General features: G+C 45.0%; 1 protein-coding gene across 1 annotated transcript; it reads left to right on the top strand.

Annotated features, from left to right (window-relative positions):
- Nucleotides 1-74: 74 nt before the first annotated feature.
- Nucleotides 75-18,551, top strand: LOC8050453 (mitochondrial import inner membrane translocase subunit Tim23). Its single transcript, XM_002433692.5, is given in 11 exon segments — nucleotides 75-302; nucleotides 667-725; nucleotides 894-914; nucleotides 916-987; nucleotides 4,114-4,201; nucleotides 7,255-7,272; nucleotides 7,275-7,313; nucleotides 13,313-13,423; nucleotides 16,336-16,350; nucleotides 16,353-16,476; nucleotides 18,313-18,551. Coding segments are annotated over 11 exon segments (666 nt in total). The 5' UTR covers nucleotides 75-235; the 3' UTR covers nucleotides 18,365-18,551.
- Nucleotides 18,552-20,636: the final 2,085 nt, after the last annotated feature.

Genomic DNA, 20,636 nt, shown 5'->3' with positions numbered 1-20,636 from the left:
AAAGTATCCGTCGCGCAACGGCGGCGCGTTGGTTCAGAGCAGAGGGTCTGGCCACAATGTAGTGCGCATGCGCGGACTGTTCGGTCTTAGTGACGTGTTTCCTCTTCCGTCGTCCTCTGCCCATGCGGTGCTGCGCCATTCATCCTGTGTGATGACTTGGGCCCCATAGTAAAATAATTTAAACTTCTTTCGTAGCCAGCTAGCACGGCATTGAAACATTGAGCAAACGGCACCCATGGACCGGCAAGGCGGCAGTTATTTCGGAGCCTACCCGTCCATAGACCCAAGCTTCCAAATCCCGAGTAAGTAGCGCCCACGAGAGATCGCGGGTGAGCGACCTTGCTTGCACCCGGCTACGTCTTTTTTAGGGAACGACGGAGAAATAGCTTATGCAATCGTGGGTCACCCCTCGGTTTTAAAATCTCTCGTTTTGGATGCAGGGAGCGGCCACCGAAGACGATGTAGCTAGTTTGTACGAGACTGGCGCTTCGTTGGCGCCTGTCGACCTAGTTCATTGGTTAGGCTAGTACAGACCCGTCTGCGTGTATTACTCAGAGGCTACGTTCCAGCGATAAGCTTTTGAGGTTCTCTATTTTGTGTGAGAGCGCCCGTGCCCGGCGTTTTTGGTGTGGCCGTTTTTAATGGTATGATTTCGGCTTCGTGTAGGTGGACAGAACGCCCCTGTGTCGCCGTATCTGAATTTCGACCCGGCGTATATCAATGCGGTGAGTTTGTCTTGCGATATTTCGTCTAATCAACTGTCATGTTTTACCGTCTTCGTTCAATACGAGCCAGTAATCTCTATTTTGCTCTTGCTCAAAAGAGCATGTTTGTTGGCGTTTCGTCTTCAAATTCTTCCATGTTTGACTTGTGGTTATCTTCACCCGTTTTAGGGTGGACCAGAATGGATCTTCCCCGAAGGCGCATCGAGGCAGCGCGGGCGTTTTGAACTGGCTTTTTCTCAGATTGGAGGCTCCGTCATGGTTGGTGAGTGCCTGCAGGTCTCGGTGACATTCATTGAAAGTGTTCTGATGGTCATTTGTTTCTCTGGGTTCGTGAGGGCTGTGCAAGTATCTTTATCTGCAGATAAGTCAATCAGTGTGCAGAGAGGGTGGTGGTACCCAGTCGGAGGTTTGAAGCGTTGGAGTAAAGGCTGATGTAGCAAGGGGACGCATTTGCGAATGACAGTACAGTCGGGTGCAAAATTTTGCGGGACATGGGAGCACCAGACAAACTGCATTGCCGCGCCACCCTTGGCTCGCTGCCTGGTGTCGGGACCCACGCATTGCGCATGTTCGGCCTTCCCTACTAGGAGGTTTTTCCTCTTCTCTGGCCGCCGTCCGACACGCTTCCGGTTACCACGACCAGCACAAGATGCCACTTTGCAACCGCTATGCAGCGAGTCTGCTTTAGCCGGCGCGACAGGCAGCCGAGCTGCTTGAACCCTCTTCGCGGTGCAATACACTTTCCAGATAACATTTCGCTGGAATCTTGGCAACGGGTTGAGCAGCGAATAATATTTATTTTCGTCTTATCTATGATCTTGCACGCTGTGCCCTGAAATTGACAATGAGTTCTCCATGCACCAAAAGGGAAGCGAGGCATCCCTTTTGCGAAATGCCGCATGCATTAAAATCGGATGTACCGTAAAGTCCGTATGAATGCCTCTCCTCGAGAACCGTTTTTTGGCCTGAATATCTGTGACATCAAAATGAGAAAACATCAACCTCCCCCTACCACCTTTGATTCCCGCCGGATATCGATCACGCCATGTCCGACTGGGGAATCGCACGAACCGCGCCATCTGTGGTGACAGGCGTGTTTGCTGCGGGTTTCCTCGTAACTATCGCACTGTGACACGCGAATCTGCAGCATCCGCAATCTGCAGTACCTGTCCCCGCGACATGCAAATTCCTAACTTGTTCCTGCATTTAATTTTTTTTCCTGTTGCATGCGTGATATCTGTTCCTGTGACACCTGAGTTTGTAGCGGGTTCTTGCGTGTACATCACACTGTGAACTGTGAATGCTCGTGTCCGCGTTCTGCTGCCACACAGGTGATAGGGGACTTCATATAGTCGGTTACAAGTCAAGGAGGTAGGAGAAGCTTCTCCCACAAGCGTGATGCGCCCGTTTCAAATCTCTCCGCAGTCGGAAGGAGAGTTCACTGGAAACTCTCCTTTTTCCGCTTCAATGGATTCGAACTTGTCTCCGATCCCATTTTTTTAAGAATGCGACCTTTGTATTCATTGGAGGAGGAACCGAGCCAGTGAAAGCAGCTTTTGTATCCGTCGGAGGGGAAGCTAATCCCCGAAAGTCGTATTTGTATCATCGGAGGGGGGAAACTCTAATCTCCCTCTCGTGGCTTCCACAATGTTAAGTCAAAGTCTAAAGATGAAGCAAATACGTACAGAAAGGCAAGACCCTCCTCGCGCCTTGGCCGCGACGTCACGGAGACGATGGGACAATATTGGATACGGAGGTGGCGGAGGGATAAACAAGTCCCTTTGAGGGGCATTTGCCGCTACCTTCTTATTCTGTAACCGACTATAGCAAATTCTCATACTTATCGCACTTGTGCTTATCACCAATTTTTCCACAAAATTTTGCTGTTGCAACTTTCAATGTTACTCCATATTTTTCACCATTTGTCTTTTTCATTTTGAGTGGGTAATCTAGGACTTTGTGGTATATAAACATACCTGTTCACCTTTCATCTAATATCTGGGGAAAGGGAACACTACTCTTCAAACATGTGGCATAATTGTTTTGTTGCTTTTTGCATGTTTAGGGTGTTTGCTTTTGCTGAGACCGCTTCTGTGCTCCTGATTCTTGTGAGCTAGAGGTAACAATAGAAGCAATAATTGGATGCCTCATCTCTAAACATTCTGTAAACAAATCTGTACACTTTTGTAAACACGTACATGGCGAATACACGTGCTGGCACACAAACAGCAAACTGACGGGACGACAAGGGGAACAGTGGGAATGCCCTGCTGGGCGACACACACTCTAAACCATTGTGCTAAAATGCATCCATGCAATTGACTTGTGAGGAAAACCTTTTGTTTTATGGTCTTACTTGCTAGTTTTGTCCGTCACTTTTCTTTTTAACAAACTTCAAACAAGCTTTTTTTTTCTTCTACTTAGTCATGCTTGTTCTAGTAAGGGCTTAAGTGTGTAAGTATTAGCAGGGATGATATCATGAAGTTTTCAATATTTTGCGTTGCAATTTTATCAGATATAGTAGATTTGCACTTTGTTAAGTTAAGTATTGGATTTGTACTTTGTTAACTTGAGTATTGGAATGCATTTATGTTTGCTAAACAGGGACTTTGAACATTTGTATTTCCTAATAATGAAAACTGTAGTCAGTAAGTATTGGGCTTCATTTCATACCATACAATTGCATCTTGAAATGGTTTTGTTTTCAACTTATGGAACTTACGATTTTGCTTATACAGTAAAACCTCGTTATAACAAAATGGGATATAACAAACAAATGGATATAACAAAGCAATCATAATTCCCCTTGCTTGAATAGTTGGAAGAAATGGACATTGGCTATAACAAACTAATGGTTATAACAAAGTAATTACGACCGCTCCTTCAACTTCTTTATAACGAGGTTTTACTGTATAGGCCCTACATTTTGTTTTCATGAGGCTTAGGTTGTGCATCTTTTGTTGACTATGCCTTTTATTGAAAATCCATAAGAGGAACCAACCCACTACCAGGACAGTTCTCAATAGCTGGCATTCAGAGAAATTGCAATTGTGCTTTCTTTTTTATTCTATGGACTGAGTTATATTTCAGGAAAGGGTATGTTCGGAAATGGTTTTGGAAACACCTCTACTCTTATTGACCTGGGTGACCAGATCCAATATTTACTTATGGCGCTATGAAACTCGACTTTTGTGGCTCCTGAGCTGCTCCAAAGCAGAGCTTTTACTGCTACAAAGCTGCTTCAAAGGGGCATCTTTGCTGCTTCCAGACCTGCTATGAAAGGCTAAAGCTTGCTTCCACCCCTGAATATGACATTGCAATTGTTTGGGAAATGTGTGCAGCTGGAATTGTTTTGTCTTCAGTCAACATTATGATGGTCTCTTTAAAGGTGCTGCTTTTGGTGGAGTGTCGGGATTCTACCGAGGTCTCAAGGAGACCAGCCTGGCCGGACACACTGGTAGTGTTCGGAGAACACAGTGAGTCTTTGCAGGTCATACCATACACCTTTGTCTGAAGCACTTTCAAGAAGAATGTTCCGAAACACGCACTTTGTGGTTTTTGTTTTCTGAGCAAGCAGGCTACAACCATTGACAGGCAGCCAGTCCTGGCAGCTAGTCCTGATCAAGCTCTTGGGCAGGGCTATTAATGCTTATACTATGCTCTATTTCACCTTACGACGGAGTGCAGTACTCTGTACTCATATAAGGGTATCAGGGTGTCTAGCGACCAGGAAAACTGGGAGAACCGGGCATTGTCAGGAAAATTTTAATTACCGGGAAAAATCGGGGAATTGTCAGGGAAATTGTCAAAAAGCGAGCCCAGTCAGGGAAAATGAACCTGAAACGCCATTGAGTGTTCCGAGCAAAGGCTTGAGGACTTGGGTGCACAAATATAGGGAATAAATACTGGCTAGAGTGAGGCACGGGCTCTGCTCCCCTGATGTAGAGTGTGCTACCCGATGCAAAGAGAATCGACAAATCCAGTCATACCCATGGATTGGGTTGGATTGAGAGCGCAACACTAAACTAGATCCAGTTAGAGCTATTAGATTTAGTAACAAATGGGAAAGCCGCAGACTCTAATCCAATTCAAGCTTTAAGCCAAAAGTATCTGAAAGTGCATCTGGCAGCCATGTTGCCATTTGGTTATTGACGTGCGGTTGAGCTTCGTGTTTTCATCGTGTTTCCGGAAGTGGTCTCTTCACTCACAATGTCAGCAGCAAGAAAGTGCTTGTTCAATCCGGACTGGACGAACCCAAACATTTTTCGGAATATGCAAGTTAGATTAGGCTCATGCAAAATAATCCTCATTGTGCTCAATGCCTTGTGTTGTAATGGTCTTACATATTCTAGAGTGGTCAGGGAATTTCACCTGAAATTGTCAGGGAAAACCTGGAAAAGTTAGGGAATTTCAAAAGAATAATTTGCTAGATACCCTGGGGTATTTACTTGTGCTAGTTAGTGATACATTGTGACGATTGAAAGTGCTAGAAAGATGACCAGTAAAAGAAGACACACAACACAGTGTGACCAGGTGCTCTTGGCTTGTATTTCTTTTACTGGTTTTCATATTTTTAACGCTTTTAATCGTCACTCTGTACTCAAATCTGTACTCTATTTACCCTTTTGAGCGTCGCATAACCTTTGGCAGAAGCGCAGTGATGGGCGGGGTGTACAGGTGCACAATATCTTTACAGCACTTGAATGGATGAATTGTTCGTAGCATTTGCTGTGGTCCATTGTAAGGAGAAAAGGAGTATCGAAAATCCCGAAATGCTTTCTCGCAAGTAACTTTGCTTGCTGGTGAACTGCTCATCCCTTGGAGCTGTAAAGTGTTCTGATTTATGTTCTTTTACATGTGTCATGTTTTACATAGGCAGTCATGAAACTTTGAGGATTGAGGATGCTTTTGTGACAGTCTACTTGTATGTGAGCCACTACATAATCTACACTGAAGAGTAATAGCGAGTTTGTTTCGCATGCACTGGCACCGTTCGAGTTCGCTCTCAGAATGCATCGCACTCGCGGAGTGTCGCATGGGAAACTGGCCTCAAACAAACTTGCTAAGTGCACCGAGTCCAAAAGACTGATGATGTCGCCATCTATGCTGTAGAAAGAGTACCGACCTCAAACCGAAACTAGCGCATTTCTGTTCGACGTGGTGGGTGGGAATGCGAGAGTGCAGTCGCTACTGACATTTATCTATAAACGTTGGTCGGTTCAGCCTGTAGTTTTTATTTGCGATGACTTTAAGCAACTCGGCTGTCGTAGAGATTTTTACAGACGGCGTGAATTTCTGCAACCAGCTGACTACAAAGCAGCTAGAGAAGACTGATTATGCTGTCCGCGCAGACTCTTGATCCGTTTGAGCATGGTATTACTATGCGTGAACCACTGAAAGGGTACAGTTTAAAACTAGTCTGTTGGAATATTCAGCAAAACGTTTCATACTTTCGATTTCGATCGTAATTACAGGTGGATAAGATTTTAGCCTTTGGTGAGGGCGTCAAGAACGAGAGCTTCTTCAAACAAAACACAACGTGCCAAGACAGCTAACGTAGGTAAATGTTAAACATGATGATGTTGCCCAAGCCTCGGGTAATGTAACTATGTTTAGCTTTCTCGGATGCGTATTGGGCAGTCACAGGTTTCTGCTGGGGAATCTTTGTGGACAAATGTTAAATTTTTCACCCGCACACTGACGGTGATAGTGATCCCGGGGGCCACTGATGCGTTTTTTCTGAGCATTTTTTTACACACTGGTGTATTTCAGCGTCTGTACGGCAACAGAGCGACTAAAAACTTGCAAATAAAGCACGGGTTCTCAATTGCTTCCTTCAGGAAGTAGCAGACGCTCACAATTCGAGCTCGTGTTTGATTCCGTTGCCCGCGGGACACAATCTCTATCAGAAAAACTACTTCTTTTCCTTTCGGTTCCGCTGTACATACGACAGATCGTAGCACACAACCCCTTGTCTGCTCCCTCTCCTCCGGAGCGGGGCATGACGGCATCGCATTTTGGTGCACGCTCGATTTCCTGGGTGTAGAAAGTGCATGCACGCGTGGGGTGCCGACACTGAAACAAACTTCGGAGAGTGCAACTACTCGTGGAGTACCGGCCGAAACAAACCTGCTCCACGCTGCGAGTGGGCATGCGTGGGCAGGAGTGCCATGAAACGAACTCGCTACTATAAGGCTGTTAGGGCCAGTGTAGATGGATGGATGCTAACAGCCATACCTGACTGGTGGTAGCTTGTGCCGCCTAGCCTAGAAATTAAGAACCAAAAATATGATTTCTTTCCTTCGTCAATTTGCTTCCCCTCTGCAATTTTGTAACTATCACCAGGTGGTGTGGGATATCACCAGGATGACTTTTGGGGGAATCGGGCAAAAAAACAGGCCGTGACTAGGGGTGCTGTCTCATAGCTGTGTTTATTACAGCCTTGTAGTGTCCCTTTCCAGGCTCTGAGCCGAGATGTGCAGTGCCTCGGTTCAGTCATGGCAGCTAATGAATTGTTGTCAACTTTCAGGATGCTCAACTACATTACGAAGGGGGGCGCAGGATCTGCGAATGTTCTTGGAGTCGTAGGTGAGAACCAACTTTGAATACATCGAGCAATGGCAGAGCCATTGCTCTACCATTCCGTAGAGCCACGGCATGTAGGGAGGATATACAAACGGATGACCCAACAGAACCTGTAATTTATTCCGAGAAAAATCGTGCATTTATTTTTACACGTTTAAATTTCAGTCACCTTCAAAGTACTTTTCGTCTTAAGCAATACTCTCATTGAGATATTCTTTCTAGTGCCTCAAACTGCTTTTAAACCCGTCGACAGTAATACCTTTCAGTGCTGCTGCCGTTTTTTTTTTTGTTTCTCCTTTTTCACATCGGAAAGAAGATTGTTAAGATTTGTTTTCACCCTGGGAAACAAGGGAAAGTCATGAGCCATTCCAATCTGGGAAGTTGAATGACCAGTGAAGCTGTTTAGCGCACGACACAGACCTGTCCCGAGGAGCCAGAGGAAACTAGACATGCAACGGGACTGCCACCCCGGGAGAGCGGAAGGAAAGGAAACTAGGCACGCAAGCGGGGCTTGGAATGACGACAAAGAGAGGGCGGTGCGCGAGCGTAGACATCGCCAACGCAGGTTGCACAGCGGCAAATATTTGAGAAACCTTTATTATCTACTCGAGAGTCTACTGATCTCGAAAATGGTGCCTATTGATAACTAACCTACTGAAAACGCATATCCAAGTGATGAGACGTGTAAGATTTTGCATAGAACGAAGTGATTTTGCATCAAATTCGGGACCTGAGTTTTTGTTGACTCACATGAAAAATCCACGGAACCCTAGCCATAAACAGCTTCGCTGGAAAAGTCGCACGGGGCAAGGTGGGTAAATAGGGAGGGCGGTATGCCTCCCTATCATGCTGTTTTTGGTAAAAAACTGCTGAACTCTCAGCACGGTGTGGGCAAGCATGTTGTCATGGTGGACGAACCCATCTAACAAGGCGACACACAAATTTTGCAACTTGTTTTGTGTGTAAAATCCTCCTATGAAATTAGCTGGCAGAAACTCCACGATAGTTCCAGTCAACTCCACAAAATCATCAATCGTCCGACAACGGTCATTGAAGGTGTCTCGATGAGTTCTTGCGGCGGTCCCTTCGGTTTGGCTGGTTGAAGGACGACTTCAACGAGGTTGATTGGTCAGTTGACGTTTCGCCTTGTTTAAAACAGGAAAACCATTCGTAAATGTGTGTGTTTTACTGAAAGCAGCTTCCTTGTAAGCCGTCTGTGGCAGTGGCGTCACTAGGGTCAGCGGCACCTGGAACAGCCTGCCGCGACCCTCTCCCCCCTTCCACTTCCCCCCTCCCCTCCACTGCCCAGCTGCACCCCCCTGAGCATTGCCCCTGGGGTGGTCTGGCCCCCCCACCGCCCCCTTGTGGTGCTACCGGTCTGTGGCCCAAACACCGTTTCTGTTGCATTCTGTTTAACAGAAAACGAAATTTAAATTTTTAGCAGAAATAGGCAAACACGTTGAGCCTCTAAATACAATCTACCGAAGCCGAACGCAGTGACTCATGAATATGCCGACTGCTCCACTCATGTAGACGGGTCCCTAGAAAACGCACCTACCAGTAGAAAATTGTAGTACAAGAAACTTGGCCTTTAAAAAAGTAATTCCGGTTACTTTTGGGTCCTTTCTTACATAGTGGCTGGAAGGCCATCTCCGGTGGCTAGAGGCGAACGCCTTCAACGCTCCACTTTTGCTTGAGAATGCGCAAAGACTTGATAAAGTTGTGCTTTGCTTGCTTACTGAACAACATGCAGTATGAGAGCTGTTTCCAGGATGATACACATGCTAATAAAAATTTCATAGGTTTTCAAGCTTTGTGCATGCTTGAAAGTCTTGTTTCGGATTATCCGTGGCCTGAGCGGTGGCAGTCCGAAGTATTTGTTAGAAGTATTTGTTTTCATCAACTTGTGCCTTTAATTTTTTTATTTTATATGTTTTCTTACGAGACCAATGACGAACGCTGTCACGCCTCAACGTGTTCAAAGTCGTTCACAAAGCTAGCAAAACCTCCGCTCACATGACCAGCTTAGACTAGTTCAATGCAAGCTTACTTCTCGAAAAGGCACATTGTCTGCTGCAGATGCCCGATTTATCCCTCACAACCTTTTCAAGGGTGTCCAATATCTGCCAACTTTCTGCAAAGTGTTATAACTGCGTGAACTTCACGTCAAAATAATTTTGAAAAGTGCGAGGTCGGCTTACACTTTTTAATCGTCTGTTCTTTTGATGTGGAGTTAATCTCAATGCATTCTCTGATTACAATGCGCTCGAACTCTGGAGGAAGAGAGTGAGGAAGTCTGGCCCTATAGACCTTTTCACCCTCCGCCGCATGGGCGCTGCCATCTTGGAATCACGTGATGCGGCCGCCATTAGGTTGCTTCAACTTGTTGCTCCGCTCTCCCGTCCGCGCCTTGGCGGATGCGTTGAATTCGTGTTTTTCGTCGCGTTTCACCGCGTCTCTTGCCTTACTCCGTAAAGTGTTGTCCGATACTTAAACTTACCATGCAATTGCATTACATCATTGTGCGCGCAACTTCTGCAGTTAATTTTGTAACACGTTTTGAATCTTTTTTACCGTCGGCGTGCGGGATACGTGTGAAAAGGCTTTATAGGAACAGGAATCAGCGTTAGCACTTGCGCACATTGAATACATATATGACTTGAAGAGAGCCTCGAGGGTTCAAATACGAATAACTTACGAGAACTGAGGTTTGGTTACTAATAAGGGCGGAACATTTGCAATAGGAAGCCCAATGTTATTATATATATGAGTGCGCATTGGTGTAAAGAGAGAAGACAAAAACACTCAGCGCAATTAGTCACGTGTTTTTTCTGAAAGCATGGTGTTTTGTAGTCACAACAGATCGAAAGCAGTTTCTTTCGATTGCACTAGGGAACTTGTGGACAAGACGCGGGAACAAACGTTTAGTTTGAATTATGTTTTATGCTATAAACAATGGTACCTTAACATTAGGCAACTTGTTTGTTTGCAATATCAAACCTATATCCGTTTTACGTTCTTAATCGCGTGTGTGATATAAGCATTCGCTTTATCGGTATATTTATGAATTCTACGGAATAGTATATCGTGCTTGGTCCCGTGTCCATAGTCTTTCAGTTGCTTAAGTAATTTTAATATAACCATGCAGTTTCAATTAATTTGTTTCAACACAAATATTTGGACTCCCCGCGTAAGAAACTGTCACAGACCCCTTGATAGAGCCTATGATTTACAAAATGTGACGCCGAAAAGAATCCTTCTGCATGAAAATCACCTGAGTGCAGCCGGTTGTCCACGGCGAATAGGGAGTTACTTTCAGTAGCTGACGACGTCAAAATGTGCAAAGCGCATCGTTTCAAATCAGTGAACAGCTTTCTACACAGGTCAATTGGGTGGCGCCTGGCGTTCGACTTCAGCCAAACTTATCGGAGATCATTTCTTTTGCCCTCTTCAATTTCATTCGGCAAATTTTATGGAAGATGAATATCAGACTTTATTTGAAGTCTGGCATTCACTTATCTCAGCATTCTCATTCCTTGAGAACGTCGTAAGCAAATGTCCATATAACAAAAAGTTTATTTCATAAGGCCAATATTTTGAAATGCTGTTAATGAGTACTTTAGTTAAAGAAATTCTCTAGTCAGCCTACGCTGGTCTATCAAAATATTTCTCGAGCGCTTAATTTCTTTAAATAAAACAGGCAGGGACAATATCACTTTTTTATATTATCTACGGGATTATATGAAACTTTTGTAGTAATTATAAAAGACGTTTCCAGTCTCGAAGTTAGAAAAGGTTGGTGTACGGAAACCAAACATCGAACAGTAAACTTGTCAGTTCATCTGTTTTCGGTGATTCAGCAGATTGTTAATCATGTTGTCGACCTGCTTTTTCACTAAGCACTGATGCAATATAGTCTGTCGCAATAGAAAATGATTAGTTCAATAGCTGACTTGAGCGCGAGCTATCTACCTTCCGTACCGCTCGGTGCACGCACAGCCAAGGCACGGCTGCAGGCAACGAGCGCACGCTGCATGCAGAGCTTGTCCTGCTCTTTATTTTTTTTTCTTCTGGAAATTAGTGTCCGTGGGTACGGCCGTGGACAATGGTACTCCTCTCTGTGCATCAGCGCTGTTGTTTCATTGCCGAACCTGGCCGAAGTTAACGATGGACGGAATCAGACGCATATAGTGTTCCTAAAAAAAAGATCGTTATTTAGGCTCGAAACCACTTCTCGACTTGCCAAGTGGCTCAATACTATTGTTTCATTTGCTGTGTGCTACAAGAAAGAAATTTATATCGCAAAACTAATCGAAAGTGGCATGAAACAGCATCACAATCGCGTGCACGTTGAAACCGAAACCGACCAAATTGAAGCAACCTAATGGCGGCGAGTGCGCCAGCGCCCTCTACCCGCCGGTCAGGCAACTACTGAAATGAAAAGGTCTATACATGCCTTGCAAGTGACGTCACGCTAGGGAACATCTGGGGAAGGACGGGGCCCCGCACCACCCGGCACCATACTGGTGGTTGACTTCACACCGTGAGGATGCGCTTACCAAGGCGTAGGATACCGTTGACGGCCCGGACACGCGCTAACATGCACCATATTTTCAACACAGGTACCGTGAACTTAGGAAAATGTGCTGGGCCTATGATGATGACGTTTATCCAGTACGTGCGGAATTTTTCGGCATTGGTGCGATTGCGTTACGAGCAGAAAGTTTCGAAATGCCGCCGACGAAGTTTTGACGCGAAGGGATGCCGTGTCACCAAAAAAAGAAAAAGCTTAATTGCGCGCTTCATAATTTGACGAGCGGCTCTAGGAGTCGCCTGTAGGAAAATTATGATGTTGCGTAATACGGGTAAACAACGCAATGTTACCGTCATAATCATAACCCTGAGACAAGGATAAATCATATAACAAACAAGAAACTGTCCATGTCTCAGGGTTTATATTATGATGTTTCCTAACCGGCTGGCCTGCATACTTTCGCTCCTTGCAAAGGTTATCGTATCGCGGACGGCACAAACCGATGACCCGGCGGCGGCGGTTCGGCGACCTTGCACACGGGGGCCGCCGCCGACCGATCGCCGTCGGGCTGTGCTCGCGGCGCGACACTCGCCGGATTCGGCCGGGAGCCCCGAAGGTGCGCTCGAAGCGTGAAAACGGCGTTATGGAACGAAGGTCAACGACCAAAAGCCGATGCAGAGGCCTGCGCGAACGTAAACAACGGTAGAAAAGGGCCGCCGTTCGCCACTATGAAATGTGTCCCGCAAACTCGATAATCCGCGGCCGCATCTTTTTCCTGCCGCTCATACTTTCTCTAACTTGACGGCTACTCTCTCTAGTGGGGCACGCTGACGAAACGATCGGACGATCATCGGGATACGGGTTAATTGCTGCAGCCGAGCGCGTCGCAGTTTACCATTGCTCTCGCTGCGAAGGGCCGTCGAGTCAACCACCAGCATGGTAGATACCGGTGTTCGACGTCATCATGTGACGTACGTGCAAGGCATGTATAACCAGCGTCAATGACTCGGAAAATTTTGGTGTTTGTTTTGTCAGTGAAGTCTGCGCATCGAGGCGGTGTGCTACTGTTTCCTACGACAGCATATACAGTGGCACTTGGTTTTTGCACTCCATAGTGACATGGTTGCTCTGCCTCAAAACACAGAAGTAGGGTACTCATGTCTGAACATGAAAGTGCGACAATGTCGTGTAAATCTTCTTATCCTGGTTCAAACTTTGCCAGTCTTTGCCCTGCACTGGCTGTTCATTGTCCTGCATTTTTTGTGTTGTGTAATACAGGACCCGGAAACATGTTGCTTCACACTGAGGACACTCCCTTAGAGGTCTTTGTTTCCATACACTTATACCTTTAATTTCTTTGATTTATGTGTGTTCTTAGGAGATATTTTTCATTGAGCTCCGGAAACTTAACACACCTTATGAAGTGATGCCTTTATTACTTTCTTAAGCTTTTTTTTTTCTCTTGCAGCGGTGATGTATAGCGGATTTGGAGTTCTCTTCTCCTTCGTGCGTGGAGCCGACGATGAGCTGAACACGCTGGCGGCCGGGACCCTCACGGGGCTTCTGTACAAGTCCAGTAGTAAGTGTAGATTTAGCATCTTTGCCTCGTTGGCTACAAGGACCTTGGAAGAATCTTAAAAAAGTTCCTTCATTTTGTTCTTTGCATCACACTGTGTTTGGGTTTTAGGCCCACTTCTTTTTCTAATATTCATTAATGATTTACCAAGTTGTGTTTCTTCCTCCATGCATTTATACGCAGATGACTGTGTAATTTATCAGGAAGTTCATGATGATGGTGATGAATGCATTTTGCAATCTGATTTAAATAATATTACTCTTTGGTGCAAAAAATGGCGTATGGAACTAAACCCTAACAAATGCAAACTAATGCGCGTTTCCTGGCAAGGCGCACGCCCTTCAGCATAACACTAACCGACATTCAACTTGAATCTGTAAACTCGTACCGTTATCTGGGTGTTACCATATCGTTGACATTAACCTGGAAGCCTCATATCGATATAATAATCGCCAACGCTAACCGCATGTTAGGATGCCTATGATGAAACTTCAGAACGGCCCCAGTTAACTTAAAACTTCTTTACAACACTCTTGTACGGTCAAAATTGGAATACGCAGCCTCTATTTGGGATCCTAACCACGACTTTCTGCATAAAGCTTTCGAACTAGTTCAGAATAACGCCGTTCGTTTCATTCTGTCTAATTATAATCGAACAGCCAGCATATCATCAACGAAGTCCAGTTTGTTGTTACCTTCTGCCATTGCGCAGAAAGTTTTTTCGACTTTGCCTGTTTCATAAAGTGTATTATCATCGGTCTCTGCGAGATCATTTCTTTACATTGCCTAACTATTACCCTTCCCGTCTGGACCATCTGGATAAAGTTGGATTAACACGTTGCCAAACAAACACTTTTTTTTTATTCATTTATCCCGCATACATCAAACGACTGGAACATCCTTCCAGCAGATATCGCAACTATACCCGATTATTTTCTTTTTCGCCAATCTTTGTTTACATTTCTGTTTGATGAGCCTACATGGGTCATTTTATTTTGTTCATAACAGATATTGCTTACTGGTTTTGCCAATCTCAGTGTATTTTTGATATTTAAATTTCTTGCCGATTGTTTTTTTGTTTTGTCAGTTTGTTTTATTTGTGTTTGCTTTGCCCCTCCTCTCTACAATGCCTCGGCGCATGAGGGTATGTACAGTAAATAAATAAATGAATGAATGAATGAATGAATGAATAAATAAATACATTAATTATTAATTAATTAATTAATTAATAGATTGCCAACCTCCAGGTATTTTACAAACCCATCACGTTGGAGCTCATTGATTTCTTGTGCAGAGTTGTCATCTTGGCAAAGCTACCCTAAAGGGGCCATGAAACAATTTTTCTACTTTTGCTAAATACCACTCAGAACTACTTTCTAACGTTAATAACAAAATAAATTTGCATAGTTTTTCTTTCTAAGCAATGACCGTCGGCAAATAAATTTTATAAATATAAGCACTGTGCATCCCCTCAACTCGGAGCCAGAACAAGCGGCCACTTGGCCTGGTGCCTATCCTATGCCGGCAGCGTTAATCATGACCACGTGCTGGGGTTGGCAAATAGAAACTGCCTGCTGAGCTCCAGGCATTGTAAGAGTTTGGCTATTCTCATCATTGCAATGGTTGGACACCAGCCACTACTCGAGTGTCTGCCGATGCATTGATTGTAGCAAGCCGAAGTCGAGTGCTCACATTCTCGTGTCCCATGCGTGAGCCGTGCTCGACTGTCGTCAGGCGGTTGGTTTCGGTCCCGCAAATATGTCATCAAGCTTTGCGAAGGCAAGACTGAAAGAAATAGTCTCCTTTTATCCTCACAATTTCACTGCAACCAAGAGGCTTCTGAATCAGTGGCAGTCCATGCAAGTATACTTGGGCAAGATTAGGACCAGTACGCCTGTGTGAAGTCATGAACATTCCAACCCGATATTGTTTCATGACGCCTTTAAAGGGATGCTGAACCGGAATTTGGATTTCGCAAAACAAGGCCACAGAAGCGTTGAACGGTACACTATGAACTTTAAAACATCACTGATACATCGATATCCCAGATGGATGGCCGTATTTTTGAAAAGGAAGTGCGCGACCAAGCGAGGAATGTAACGTCATGATTCTCTTTGAACAGTCGAGAATGAAGGGAAGCGGCCTCGTGTCTGTCCTCCTTGCAGGAGCAGGTGAACTGTCACCTGCTTTTGGGGACAAAGTGAAGAGGAAAGAGAATGAAAATTGTGACGTCACATGTCCCGTCGATCATGTTCAATTGCAAACTTCTTTTCCAAAAATACGGCCATTCGTTAGCGATATTGCTGTATGAGTGATGTTTGTGGGTTTTGCAGCGTCCCGCCCATCGCTCCAGCCTTTTTTTGTGAGCTCCGAATTTTGGTTCAGCATCCCTTTAGCCTGTACGGCGAACAGGTACAGCTCTGTCCCGGCATCATGGTGCATTCAGCTGCACTATGACCTTACACAGTGCGGTTGAATGCACTCTTATAGAGTGCATTCAGCTGCATTTAACCAACCGTTCCTTCTAATAGGTAGTGCATAGATTTCGTCTCGGAAATATTGTGAAACCTTTAATCTAGTTATATACACAGACTGGGCGTGTACCAGTGCCATCCGACAGATGGTGTCAATGTGCCGGTGCGTTCTATCGTCGCAACTGATCCCAAACGGGCGCAGTGCACTCGGTCACAGTTGAACGCAACTGTGTGAACCGCATCTCATGGTGAGAGTAACTGGCAAACACTTACTTGTAATGGGGGCTAGATTGCAGGGTCTGTGGTCAACTAATGCAATGATCCATTCGTTTCTTGTGCTGTTTTTGTTTTTGGTAGACCAGTTTGCCTGGAGTGAATATTTTTTTTTTCCCCAGCCAAATGAGAGTGAGTGGTTGAGTTTTTTGTTTGTGTTTCTTGCAGGCGGTCTTCGCAGGTGTGCCCTGGGAGGCGGCGTAGGTTTGGGCCTTGCTGCCCTGTATTGCCTTTGGACCAGCAAGGACCGCATGAAGCACATGTTTCAAACGAGCCCAGCGTAACTGTGGTACGCGAGGCATCTTCTAGGTTAGTTGACCCCTGCATATTTGTTGTTGAGACAGCCACATGGCGTAAGGTCATCATCGCACCTGCTGGTGCTACCTCATTTCACAGCTGTAAAGGGACAATTTCACCAGTGCTTTGTTATTGGGATAGTGCCCCGTGGGTGCTAATTCGGATCCCTAAAGGGGCACCAAAGTGGCTTCTGACTTCGTCTTTGTACGATTCTAACTCACTCTGCACACTTCTCGGAATCTAAAACTTAACAAATTCTCCAGATGCATGTCCCACTTCTAATAATGAGCACCATTGAAGGAGTGGTTGCTGAGAGGGAATAGAGTAGTGTGAAAGTTGGCATGAATGCTTTCTCTTGCACGGTTGATATGTGTTCCAAACCAACAATGAACCATGACAAGAAATGTATGAGTGCTGTTTTAAACACTTTCTCTGTTTTAGTGTGACAACTATTCCTAGAGCGCTCTGCCTCATTGAATTATGGAGCATAATTACTCTTTCAATACTATTGTAATTCTGAGAGTTGTACTAGTACCAACCTTTGATTTCGGTGGTCTAAGACGAAGAGCAGAACTATGGGTTTGGGTTGGGTGGTAATGCCGGTAAGCAGCTATGGTGACTGCAGAATGTCCCCTCACGCTACGGTGTCTACAATTGGCTCAGTTTCACGAGTTCCAGCCGCATGATTTTTCTGCTTTTGAAATTAGGAGGTATGCACGAGAATACCCAAGAAGCAGTTCTAGTCATCAGCTTGATACTGCTACGAAAAAGCACAAGATGCCCGAAATTGACTACACTCTGCCTGTTAGGGCATTGGCTGCAGCAGCCATCCCACAAATGGCCTGCTAAGGAGTCAATAGCAAGGTTAATACCAGTTTTAGTTGGGATTTTGGAGCCATATTGGCATAATTTGGTTATGACCATATGATTTAGTAAAGCAATATTAATAATTTGTTTTGGCTTGTACTCTGAGCAAAGTTTCCATGGTCATGTCTGGAGTAATATATATGTTTGCAGGTTATACCATTTTTAGGTTATATTCATAGTACTAAAACTCTTGTCATATTTAACTTTCAGTTAGGCATTTAGGTAGTTCGCAAGTCACAGTTGAAAATTCTCTATTTCTACGACTGCTCCTGAAAGAATTTAGAAAAGACATTGTTCTGTGAGTGGTAAGCAGACAGTACTCTGTTTCAATGCAGCCGTGCCGAAGCATAGATCTTGCCCTTTGTGAATTCAGTGTAGTTGAGTTGAGAGAAAGTAATGCAACATTCTTTTGTGTTATGAGCAACAAACAGCATGGGAGGGCAATGTTGACGTAGCCTGACATACACATCAAAGATGTGAAGGTTATGTTGCGAAGTGTTGAATTGAGGCACATACATGGGCATGTGTTGCAAATGAAGCTCACATAGTAGCAATTGAAGTGTTTGCCAAGTTGCCAGGGGGTTCTTAGATTCTGTTGCTAAATTCGGTGTTTATGTCTTCACCAATTATAGAGAATGTGTTACTGTTTTAATGCTATACTTGGTATGTGGTTCTCTTGTAGAAATAGGACATTTGCTTCTTGTCTGTATGAAAGCAGGCCATTTGTTTGAGTAGGGCAGTGGCACGGCAAGTAAGAAGGCTTATAATTCAGCCCCCCCCCCCCCCCCCCCCGCCCGAAATTCAACCGACCCTATAATATTCGCCTGCATTTTGATGCCCCCTTCCCCCCTTCCCCTCAATTCCGAAAAAAATTCCTCGCTACACCACTGGAGTGGGGCCATACTTCTAGAATATCATAAAATGCAGTGTCTGTTTCATGTGTTCCTTTCTAAATTTTGTGTTTTTTTTGTCTTGTTTCAGGCAACACTTTCACATCAAAGCGGTTTCCCAAGGAATGAAGCAAGACATGTAGCTAAAGAAAAAGATTTGTTCCATCAGTAAAGTGCATAGCTGTACATAGTGTTATACATTTCTCAACCATATTTCTGGTGGTATCAATGGAAAGTTTCACATGCATATTTGGGCATTTCCTGAGTTAACTAGGCTTCCTCTTTTTTTTTTTTTTTCAGGTAGAGAAGTAAAAAGAAATTTGAAGTTTTCATAAGTGGCTGACTTGTTTATTTCACAAAAGCTATCGTTCACAGTCTTGCACCAAACTTGACAACAGTTTTATGTCACCATCTGATAGCACCTAATGCTGTTACAGGTGTGGAGTTGGGGCATACATGACTTCACGGGCAAAGTGAGTCCTTGTATTAGTCGTGCTTCCATAACCCAGAAAATTATTGCAACAGTTGTCTTGGCAAGTCTTCTAGCCATGCATAAGATCAGTGAGTGTGCATGAATACATTTACTGTACATTTTCTTTGGTGTCCTGCAACAAGGAACCTGTTGTTTTTACTTTGCCCCTTTGGATGATGGGAACAAAATGTATATTGTGTCTTTTTTTTTTTTTTTGCAAAGAGTGTAACACTAAAGTTAGGAAAGCATTTAGAATAGACCGATGTCACCAAGCGTTCCACGCATGCGTGACGCCGCCATAACTGTAGTTCATAGGAGGCAGACGCCAGTTCACGAGACAGCTCATGCCGCCTCGTGCTGTGCTCGCGCAGACCTGCAGCAGGGTTGTCGCGCGTGCAGAAAGACTACAGCTCCCACGATGCATGTCGGCAGCGGTGGCGTACTCAAACTAGCTGGTGAGATCGGTCTATTGAGATTTACAGCAGCAATGCAAATGGAGCTGAGGCAGAGAACGTGCATTGCAAAGAAGCCAACTGTCAAGGGGACCCTTGCGGAGAAGCGCACTACCAGTTCAGCCTACTCATGCCGACGCTCCTTGAAGGGAGAGAGGGAAGCGCTGCGGCTTTCCATCTAGGTGGTGTTGGCAGACCTCGAGGAATCTAGCATTGAGATCTACTCACTATCCTTTCAATCGAAGCCAATGAGAGCTCAGCGTCGTTCTGACGTTACCGCAACTCCTGCGGCGTCAAGCAGACGACTTGCCCTCCGCATAGGATCCAATGGAGCCAACCGAGGATTGTCGAGAGTGCTTTGTCACGGAGCTCGTTGTCTGTGGGTTTGCTGTGGCTGACCAAACCAGTGCAGCTCTGACTGCTTCCGATTGGAAGGATAGTGGGTAGACCTCAAGGTAGCTAGCATTGAGGTCTACCCACTATCCCTCCGTCAGAGTTTATCGGAGCTCGGTGTTCTGACACTGCAACCCTTGCTCGACGTCACTGCAATTGTCACCGGAACCCTTGCACAAGAAACAAACACTTGCGCCGCGCAAAAAAAAAAAAAAAGAAATCACACGGTCGCGGTGCATTTGCTGCGGGTGATTGGTTTAGTTGGTCGGCGGCGGAGTATAGTTTCATAATTGACGTAAAAACTTCGTCTGCTTCTTGCACAGGGGTTGGCGTGACGTTAGAATGCCAAGCTCCGATTGGCTGAATTGTGGTTAGACATCAATGCAAGCTGCCTTGAGGTCTACCCACTATCCCTCAATTGGAGCTGGGCGTTTCGACGCCGCCGCAATCCCTGCAAAACAAGCAGACGAACTTGCGCTCCGCATAGTTCCATGTTTGCTGAGAAAATTAAATTAACATCGAAAACACGGGGGGAGGGGAGGGGACGGTAGAGGAAATTTGTTAACACGCACACCACGAACCGAGGCTCTGTAAAAACATTTAATATCCTGTGCTGTTTATACACCTGCGTATTGTATATGACCAGTTAAGTTAAAATAATATTCGCTCCCAGTGTTATTTTTTAATGCTAAATATGCTTTTAATTGTGTCGAAGTTGAAAGCGTAAAGTTCGACTGCAGCAGAACACGATGCGCATCAATTGGAAATAAGAAACGGCATATCTTTTTCGGGTTATTATTTCCTGTAAACGCTTACTTTTATCAACATGGTCATACACACATTTTGTAACATTATGTTCTTTCGACCTTTGTGACTTGGAGGCTTTTTGCCTTGTGTGGTTGTCTTCACGAAAACAATCAATTCCACAACAACCCTTTCGCATTGACACTGCGATATGAATATAATTACAATAATTTATATTTAAACTTCTGGCGAGCAATTTTCTCTTACAATATTTTGACACCAAGGGGAGAGGCACCACGGCGCATGCGCGCCGGCTCACCTGCAAGGACGACGGTCGCTTCTCGCAATGCTTGT

This window comes from Ixodes scapularis, unplaced genomic scaffold, assembly GCF_016920785.2.
Source record: "Ixodes scapularis isolate PalLabHiFi unplaced genomic scaffold, ASM1692078v2 PGA_scaffold3__209_contigs__length_174095766, whole genome shotgun sequence".
NCBI lineage: Eukaryota > Metazoa > Arthropoda > Arachnida > Ixodida > Ixodidae > Ixodes > Ixodes scapularis.
The sequence above is the reverse complement of the archived record's forward strand: the minus strand, read 5'-3'. Positions and strand labels throughout refer to the sequence as shown.